The following is a 10,324-nucleotide window of genomic DNA, read 5'->3' on the forward strand; positions in this document are numbered from 1 at the left end:
TTGTCAGTGAGCATGACGTTGGAGACCTCCCGGTTTGAGCTTTCACCTGGAGATGAAGCTGTGGCTGGAACATCACAAGCAGGGGAGATGAGAGTCGTTTCTGAGGTAAAAACACCGGCTATACCTTCACTAACTATGCTAAGCTCTTCTTTTGAGCCTATTAAACCTCAGGAAATAACACTTGAAACTATTTGGTATTTAGTTGTGAATTTGGGGAAATCTTTTACTCCCTAAATAAAAGCTTTGGAAAAAGAAATGAATACTCATAAAGAAGAGCTTAATACCTTAAAAAATGAATCTATTGTGCATAAAACGGACAAAAAACAGAAAAAGAGGATACACAGCTTGATAAAAGGACCCCATAGGCGTATTACTTGCCAACATTGCAGCAAAATCAAGAGACAGAAGCAAATGAACAAAGACAAGCTTCATTAAATATATCTACATTGCTGGAAATTTCTGATCGAGAGTTAGTTACTCCTGCTACTCTGTTAATCACAATGGCACTATCTCCGGATAGAGATTGGCTGTTGAATATGTTCTTCAAGAATAGGAGGAAATAATTTATGGGATTGAATATTCAAGTATTTCCTGATGTCTCAAAGGAAACTCAAAAAAGACGTTGTCAGTTTCTTTTGTTAAAACCTGGGGTGAGTCAGATCGGAGGAATTTTTTTCCTCCTTTATCCTTACAAATGCATAGTTAGATATAACTCATTCAAATATGTTTTTCTTGATCCGAGCCATTTGACATCATTTATATCTCAAAAACGAGCAGAAAAGGAAGGAACTTTAACAATCACTCATGAATAAATTTTGGGTTCCTGGTTTAGCAGCAGATATTTAAGTTTCATTATAATTTTTATTCCTGAAATGTTGTTACTCTGTAATTCTTGGATCCGATAGTGGACTTGAGTGTAATGAATTATTTGCAACTATACTATTTTTTCATTTAGTATGGTATCCTTGCTGTTTGTTTAAGAACTATGCCTTAATTTCTTTAACCACACTATCTGTACAAGATTAATATGCTTGGATGTTTATGGAAAATTGAATATATAATAAAAAAAAAGAGAATAGTTAAGCTCTGGAACACATTACTAGAGGATGTGTTTACATTGGTTAATGTAACTGGTTTTTAAAAAGGTTTTGACAAGATCCTGGAGGAAAAGTCCATAGTCTGCTATTGAGACAGACATGGAGGAAGCCACCGCTTGCCCTAGATTGGTAGCATGGAATAGTGCTACTATTTAGGGTTTTACCAGGTATTTCTGATTTGGATTAGCCACCGTGAATTAGTGCTGCCCGATTCAGTGAAAAATATTTCAATTTGATTCACCCTGTTGAATCAATTTTTCGATTTGATTCATTTTCAATGACACAGCTTTTTAAGTTTAAACATTTTATTTAAATAAGGCAATATCAAGGAAATTGGGCGGCACTACCATATTCCCCCTCCCCGATTCTCAGCTTCCCCAGGCCCAGACCATCCCTAAAGAAATAAGCCCCATATTCCCTCTCCCCGATTCTCAGCTTCTCCAGGCCCAGAGCATCACCAAAGAAATAGGCCCCATATTCCCCCTCCCCAGCCCCCTCCCCGATACTCAGATTCCCCAGAGCATCCCCAAAAAAGGACCCTATATTCCCCCTCCCCAGCTCTCCCGATTCTCAGCTTCCCCAGGCCCAGAGCATCACCAAAGAAATAGGCCCCATATTCCCCCTCCCCGATTCTCAGCTTCCCCAGAGCATCCTCAAAGAAAGGACCCCATATTCCCCGTCCCCAGCTCTCCTGATTCTCAGCTTCCCCAGGCCCAGAGCATCCCCAGAAGAAATAGGCCCCATATTCCTCCTAGAGAATGACACGGTGACAAAATTCATCACCGTTCCCGTCCCTGCGGATAACAATCTTCATGTCATTCTTTAAGGAGAGAGGGAAGAATCAGAGTATGAATGGCCACAACCACTGACTCTCAAGCTTTGCTTTGAAGAATGCTGGTGTAGAAGGACTGAAGCTGAAATAGACACTAAAAAATGAAATGGGATTATTTCTCGTGGTTATCCGCGGTGACGGGAACGGTAATGAATTTTATCACTGTGCCATTCTCTAATTCCTCCTCCTCAGCTTCCCTAAAGGAAGGTCTTCAGCTTCCCCCTCCCCCCCCCCAATTTCATGGCCTCAGGAAATGAAGAGAGCACTGCAGTAGAGCGATCCTTTACTTACGCTGAAAGTTAGAGGCGGGGACTTGAGAGGAGAAATGCTTTTGGGAACGAGCCAGCCAAGAGCCAACAACTACAAAAAAATCAACGTGCTTGCAAGTTGCCGTCGCTGCCGCCACCATGGATCCCAACACTCGCTTTTCTTTCTTCTGTGCTCATTGGCTGTGAGTGCCTCCGCCTCCCCCGTCTATTTCCCTAGCCCGCCGCCCGGGGAGATGGGCTGAGGCTACTCCACGGCCGCCTACAGGGGAGTTAAGTTAAGGGATCACTCACTTCCTGGAGAGAACCCACCCCTTGCTTCCCCCCCCTCCCACCCAGCCCTGATCGGCAGCTCCTGGGTTTGCCTTTCCTGTTGCCTCCGGCTCTTTCGCTTTGACATGTCTGCATTAGATGAAGGACTCCGGCGTCCGCAGCAGAGGGAAAGCCTGAACGCAAGCGGGTCTCAAGGGGGCTGACCTTTTAACCGGTGAGTTCGATTTTTTTTGTGCAAATGAATCGATTCGAATCGATTCACCCATCGATTCACCCAAAGTGAATCGGTGAATCGATTCGAATCACAAATCGGGCATCACTACCTGGCTAGATAGATCATTGGTCTGACCCAGGAAGGCTTTTCTTATGTTATGTTCTTAATTTGCTGAATACCTTTACTAACTCCGAAGGCTATAGTATTAGCCTTAATCCAAAACATAGTAAAGATTTAGATATAATATATTTGTTTGTAGATACTGAAGCTTTATAGCTCCAACAATCATTGCCTAAATGAACAGCTATATAGTCCTGACTTTTGGAATGGACAAATATGTTAAGCCTAGACTATATGGTCTCAATTCAGCATGCTCACAGTGAATATGCATGAGATAGATTTACATACAATAAAGGTAGTGTATGCAAATCTCTCTCATGCATATTCATTGTGGCATCCTGAAAGACTGAGTGGTTAAGAGTGTCCCAAGAACTACGCTGAGAACCACTGCTCTAGAAAACAGACCAATGGTATCCAACCTCAGCCCTTGATAATTGAGTTTTCAGAATGTCCTCCATGAATAAGCCTAGGTTCTACTCCAGTAGCAAGGCCTGCAAGCCAATAGAGACCCACAGAGACCTTATGGATGGCCCATGCACCTATCTGGGATTCCACTCCCTCCCCCACCCATGCAGGATCCAATGCTTCTCTTTCTCAGCAGCTGCTCTTTCACCCTTCGGGCCGCCAGCAGTGTGAGTGAAGTAAATACACTGCCTTCGGAGGCCTAGAAGCTTTCCCTCTAGTGCTGCTTCCTGTCGCCACATACGCAGGAAGCAGTAGCAGAGGGAAAGCTTCCAGACCACCAAAAGCAGCATGTTTACTTTACTCAAGCTGCCGGTGGTCCAAAAGTGAAAGAGTGCAGGCTGGAAAGAAGGGTTAGCATTGGATTCCGCAAAGGGGAGGGGGGTGAATCGCAGGGAGGAGGGTTACTAGAGATATGCTGGACCACAAGGATGGGGAGGAAAGAAAGAGATAATAGACCAGAAGGGAAGGGGAGGACAGAGATACCAGACCACAGTAGGGAGGAGGAGGAGGGAAGGGAGATTTATCAGACAAGAGGGAAAGGGAAGGAGATAGACTACTGGAGGGGAAAAGGAAGGAGAAAGATATGCCAGACCAGGGAAGCGGAGAAGATACCAGACCATAGGAAGGGGTGAAAGGAGAGATTCCAGACTAAGGTAAGAGGAGGGAAGGACAGAGATGCCAGACCACGGTAGGGAGGATGAGGGATGTTAGACTACTGGAAGGAAAAGGGAAGGAGAGATGCCAGACCAGGGGAGGAGGGGAAAGGGGAAGAGAGAGATATCAGATCACAGGGAGAAAGGAGTGTTCCAGACTAAGTTAGGGGGAAGGGAAGGTCAAAGAGATGCCAGACCACAAGGGGAGGAGGGAAGGGAAGGAGAGAGAGATGCCAGACTGCAGGAAGGAGAGGAGAAAGATGTCAGCCTACCAGAAGGGGGAGCTAGAGGGAGGAGATGCTGCACAGGGATGAAGAGGGAGGAGATGGTGCTTAGGGATGGGAGGTGTGGGGAAGGGAAAAGATATGGAGGAAATGTAGTTTAAGAAAAAATGGGACCGGGGAGAAGAAAGGAGGAGATAATACACATGGAGGGAAAGGGCAGAGAGAGGGAAGAGATGGTGCACGTTGATAGATGGGAAAGGAAGACATGGAAAAGTAGACAGATTTGAGAAAGAAGCAGAAACTGAAGAAAGCTGAATATTAAAAATTAATGCCAAAGATGGATGTAGGTATATTCCAAAACCAAAAAGGGGATTACTTAATATAGAAATCAGAGAGGAAAAAAACAACCTTGCAGCACAAATTCCCCAATTATATAAACAAAGATAAATGTGGGGCAGAAAGTGGAGAGAAAAACAGCAAATGGATAAGGCCCTGGAAAAGAGTTAAGAGCACACAGAGAAGTGCAACGAGAGACTGGGAAAAAAATAATTAGAAAAATTAAAATCACCAGACAACAAAGGTAGGAAAATGATTTTATTTTCATTGAAAAATATCAGTTCTGAGAATTTACCGTATTTTTCACTCCATAAGATGCACCTTTTTTTTCCACCCAAAAGTGGGTGGAAATCTTGGTGTGTCTTATGGAGCGAAGGTACAATTTTGAATCCCCCCCGCCGCACCTTTTAAAACACCTACCTGCCTGTGTAGCCGCACCATTTTAAAACACCCACCTACTTGCACATCATTGCTACTGCCACCGTAGCCGCACCTTTTAAAACAGCTACCCACGCTCTACTGCCTCCTCTTCCGTCGTCATCGTCGCAGTTGCAGTCCCTGATAGTCCAGCATGTATCCCTCCCTCGCTAGCAGCGCACAGGTCAGGAGCGCAGACGTCAGGAGTAAGCTTTCCAAGCTCCCGCTTGGGCCCGCACTGTTTTCTAAATGGCTTTGTCAGTTTTCGCGAGTCCCGCGAGAACTGACCCCAGCCATTCAGAAAGCAGTGCGGGCCTAAGCGAGAGCGCGGAAAGTTTACTCCTGACATCCGCATTCCTGACCTGTGCGCCACTAGCGAGGGAGGGATACACGCTGGACCACCAGGTTCGGGGGGATGACCTAAAAATTCTGGGGGGGGGGATTATGTAAAAGTAGTGGGGGGGATGATCTACTGGGGGGGAAGTTCTAAAAGTACTGGGGGAGGGATAATCTAAAAGTACTGGGGGATGATCAATTGGGGGGATGATCTAAAAGTACTGGGAGGATGATTTAAAAAGGTACGGGAATAGGCTGGGGGGCTGGCTTGGGGTTGGGTGGCTTGGGGCAGACTGGTTGCCACTATGCGTGTCTACCATTAGACGTGCCTACCTCTAGACGTGCCCTGTACCCTGTCCCGGCCTACCACTAGACCACCAAAGGGGGAAAAGAGTACAGGGCACACCATTTGGTTCAGAATTTTTTTTTCTTGGTTTTTCCTCCTCTACAGGTGAGTGCGTCTTATGGTGTGAAAAATACGGTAATCTGCTGTCTATATTTTGCACTGTTTCAAAAATAAATGCATTTGTGTGTTGTATTGCATGCAGATTTTGGCTTCTTAGGGTTTCATTTGTGTATATTAGGACTTTTTTAGTTTGTGGTACTGTATTTACATCTGTGATCTGTGATTTAGATCTGTGATCTGTATTATTGGTGTCATGACTCTCCTTCAGCTCTTTTGGATCCAAAACAGCCTGTACTTAAAAATTAGCGAAGACCACTGATCTACTTACATATAATGGCCTCATTGCAGAAATTCTGAAGACCCAAGAGGGTTGTATCCTTCAAAGACCAAAGTTGCACACTCCTGATCTAGGCCTAGATTCACTAAACTCACCAGTCTGGATCGTTGTTGGGCATTTCGTGGCCGAGTTCTGCCGGGCGACTGATTCACAAAAGTGTCCTCATACAAATTATCTGATCGGACGCACGCCTCACGGATCGCTGCAGAGTGATCGTGATGCATGCGCAGACCATCCTGGTTGGCTGTAGATGCGATCCGAGCGTGTGCTTGCTTTCCGCACAAGCGAGGTCAAAACAAAGGGGGAGGGGTGGCATAGGTACAAGCAGCTCCCGAAAGGAATCATTTTTAAATTTGTGCAGGAAGAATGGCACAGAATTTGTGCAGGCAGAATGGAACAGAACACGCTTTGCAGCCAGACTACAAAATACAACATGCTTTAAACCCACAGGCTCGCATTGCGCTTTTTGCACAATATATAAAGGGGGGGGGAGTATGCATATGTACAGTTTTTATTTTTTATGTTGATGGTTGTTTTCAGGGCAGTAGAGAGAAGGGAGATTTCAGGGTGGCAGAGAGCAGGAGAGTTGTCAAGGACAGTCGCTTCATTTAGGGTCAGCAAACTCAATCGGTGTTCCTTCTTCTGTTTAGTGAATCCATGGCTTCCTATTTATGTATGACATTTCCCCTCATTTGAATGTGCAGATCGGATCAGAGCTTGATCACACAGCTGTTTAGTGAATCAGATCGGGAAACAATCGGGTCGGGAAACGATAGTAAAACCATCAGAACACGATCAGTAAGTTTTATGAATCTAGCCCAGTGGTCGGCAAACCGCGGCTCTTTAGCCACTTGAGTGCAGCTCTGCTAGAGAATGACAAGGTGACTGACCTTGTTTCCCACAGTTAAGGTAGGGAATGCGCGCGGTCACCAATCAGGCATCTTCCTCCCTCCCCCCTACCTTGGCAATCTTCTTTTTTTTTTTGTCTTCCAGCTGCTCCTCTGACACAACAGGAAGTTGCATCAGAGGAGAAGTTTCGGCAGCCACACGCGACTTGATGAAAGCCGGCTCGGGCAGCTGGAAGACAAAAAAAAAAAAAAGAAAATCGCCACGAAGGGAAGGGGGACGGAGAGAAGAGGGAGCTGCTGAAAGACATCTAGTAATCCTTGCAGGCTTGAGTTTGCAGATTTCATCACTTTTCTATAGCACCTGACTGTCTCTCCTAGTCCCATACATCTATTGTATTTCTACTTAGTGCTCAGGAAACCCTGCGGCCCCAGTATGCTTGTGGGGCGAGAGAGGGAGTGGAAAGAGGAAAGGAGGAGCAACATCAGTTCCGCCGCCAAACATGCAGAGAAAACTGCGAACCCCTCCTTTCATATTGGACAATATTTCCCGCCTATCATACTGATTGGCTGCTTTTAAATGACATTTGCCTCTGCCCTAAGTGTACACTGGGGTGCAACTCCTTTTTTCATGCATTTTGGGGATGCCCTCGAGTGAAAGTTTTTTTGAGAGCTGTACTCCGCTTCTTGGAGAGGCTTGTTGGTCACGCTATTCCGATGTCTCCGGTAGGCTTGCTTTTGGATAGATATGAATCTTTGCGGGTGCCTGCTCGGAGACATCGGTTGCTGATCCGGAAAGGTGCTGTTATAGGAAAGAAGGTCATTCTTAGCGTTTGGACGCAAGACATAGCGCCTGCTTACTGGGCTTGGAGGAATCGTTTTCATAATTTGATGCTCTTGGAGCAGTGCCATGCTCGATTATCTGTCAGGCGGTCGAAGATTTTCCTGCAGACCTGGGACCCCTACATTTCCTCGCTTTCCCTTAGGGCCAGAAGTCTGGTCTTAAACTCATTCCGTTGCTGATACCTTATGCTCTCAGCTGTTTTCCCCGGGTTGGTGGGTGGATGTTTGGGTGAGTGTGAATGGTGGGTATGAGTGGTTGGAAGTATGTGGAGTTCGGTGGGTAGGGGGGGGACTACATTTTGTGGGTGGGAGGATGGGATTTGGTTATTTTGTTTGATATGTGCTGAGCGGCATAAGCAAACAGCTTGCTCAGCATACTCCTTTCTTGCTGGGGTTTTTGGGTATGGATTCGGTCTCATGGTGTAGGTTTGGGATGGGGTGGGGGTTTGGGCTTTGGAGTGGGTGGGGATTGGGGGGATTCTTTGGTTGGGGTGAAAATGTGTTTGATGGTACGTTTGGTGTTCGCGACTTTGTTGTATTGTCGTGTTGTATTGTGTATTTACTGATGGTGTGCCAATAAAACATGATTTATACTAAAAGACATTTGCCATATCTGGTTTTATTTAACGTTAGTAGCTAGTTTAAACCAACTCCTAAAAACATGGTTCTTGAAAAGAAATTTGGCTCTCAAAAGAAATCTTAATCGTTGTACTGCTGATCTTTGGCTCGTTTGACTAATGAGTTTGCTGACCACTGATCTAGCCCATAGACAACAATGGACTCCTTTATCTATACGGTACATTAAGTATCACACCATATAGATGCAGAGAGACAAGATATTTTGGATGGGCCTGAACCCAAAGTGGGTGGACACACAATTTCCACCCCTACACCATTGATCCCCGAGGTGGTGAGGATCCTCAAGCACCATCAGCAGTAAGAGGTCCTATGGCTGCCAGAATAGCTCATTCTCCTACTTGCTGAAGCCAGCAGCACTATGCACATGCTATCTATGGTCAGCCTTTTCCCTCCCATTCATGCACAAAAAAAAACATGCATGGGGAGGGGGGTAGTGCTGCAGAAATGTGTTGACAGTGTCACTAGCTGCAAGTAGGAGAATGAGCTGTCTGGCAACTGAAGAACCTCTTCCAGCTGGCGGGGCTTGGGGATCCCCCATCTGTCATAACAGAGGTGGCAGAATTTTAGGTGGCCTACAGTAGATCATATCACTGAAACACTAGTCTTCCTTCCCTACCTTCGTGTGTCTTTGCCTAACATTCGTCTCCCCTACAAAACCCACTAAGCAAAAAAATTAAAATGCTTTAGAATAGAGATGCTGCGAGAAGAATGAGTCACACTCATATACAAAGCGAGTTGCTTTCCACAAGAGGTGACTGATCGGAGGAAGAGAGATTAAAAAGGGTGACTCCCATCAAAAAGTACGGAGGTGACAAGAAAAGAAGGCTCTAGCTACCCTTTTCACGGATCACTCACTTCTCTCCAGCAAGAGTTCTTTCTCTTCCTCCTCTTCCAGCTCCAAACCGAATGTTTTCAGCTCCTGCGCTATGGCTGCAGCGGACACCCGCGACGGCGGCGCCATAGTGGTGCCTCAACGGGAGAGAGCGAAGCAGATTTAGAATCTTCAAATCCCTGTCACCGGCGTCAGAAAACGAAACCCACGGTAATGACAAAAATGACGATAAAGGAAGACGAATCCGGCGGTGCAGAAAATACCTAGGCTTCTCAACAAGTTAGAACTGAGCCCGCCCAGTCGTAATTTCCCGCCACAACCGCTCCATAGAGCGCCAGATCGTTACTTTCCCCTCCCCCTCCGAGACTTCTGACCGATAGGCGAAAAGACAAAGCACCAAGCCTCTTCCTTTGGTCCTATGAGAGGGGAGAATATAGGTACCCAGAGAGCACCGGGGCTAAGGAGCGTTAGCATGCTCTGTGACGTTGCTGCGTACTGACGCCTTCTAGCGTTTTGCTGTGCGTGGGTGTGATTTGGCGAGACGGCAGCTCTATTGATAATCACTGAGTGCCCAATAGGATTGTGATTTTCATAAGAAAGTTATTCCTTCCCTAGGAAGGAAGCAGTAGTGAATTCTGCAAAGGAGAGCTATTCTTCCTATAAAGAGAGTGATGGAAAAAGGGGTGTGTGTGAAGCTAGATAGGGTGTCGCTAAGTTACCCTGTTCCAGCCTCGAAATGGCCTTGTTTTTAATTGATGTCAAAGCAGTGTGGTATTTGTAATCTCTGATTATCCCCAGGACAAGCAGGCAGCATATTCTCAACAGGTGGGTGACATCACCGACGGAGTCCCTTAGTGAACAGTCTCGCAAGCAGACTTGCTTGAAGATGTTTGTAAGAGCTTACGAGTGCTGCACCGCGCATGCCTGAGTGCCTTCCCGCCCTAGTCAGGGCGCATGTCTCCTGTGAGGGACCTCAGTTCAACGTTTTCTGCGGAGCTGAGAAGTCTTCTTCACTTCAGCTCTTCGTTGCCTTCTCACACCATGGCTTTGTTATTTTCTCAGTCACTGTGCCCTCATGTCTTTTATCTATTTTTTAAAAAAAGTTTTTCTTGTTTCTTTTTTGGCCGACGGCCTTTCGGCCTAGGCCTGGCCGCTGAACCTCGTTCTTTCGTCGGTCTTTCTTTTTTCT

General features: G+C 46.0%; 1 protein-coding gene across 3 annotated transcripts in view; it reads right to left on the reverse strand.

The window, feature by feature from the left end:
- Nucleotides 1-9,568, reverse strand: part of POLA2 (DNA polymerase alpha 2, accessory subunit) — a 154,848-nt gene extending 145,280 nt beyond the window's left edge. The window contains exon 1 of one of the 3 annotated variants that reach the window (XM_033956268.1): nt 9,159-9,568. In XM_033956268.1, the coding sequence (XP_033812159.1) occupies nt 9,159-9,264 (106 nt within the window). In that variant the 5' untranslated portion in view covers nt 9,265-9,568. The other 2 variants (XM_033956270.1, XM_033956266.1) reach the window with 2 other exon arrangements.
- Between the last annotated feature and the right edge of the window lie 756 nt (nt 9,569-10,324).

The sequence above is a fragment of the Geotrypetes seraphini genome, chromosome 8 (genome assembly GCF_902459505.1).
Source record: "Geotrypetes seraphini chromosome 8, aGeoSer1.1, whole genome shotgun sequence".
Lineage (NCBI taxonomy): Eukaryota > Metazoa > Chordata > Amphibia > Gymnophiona > Dermophiidae > Geotrypetes > Geotrypetes seraphini.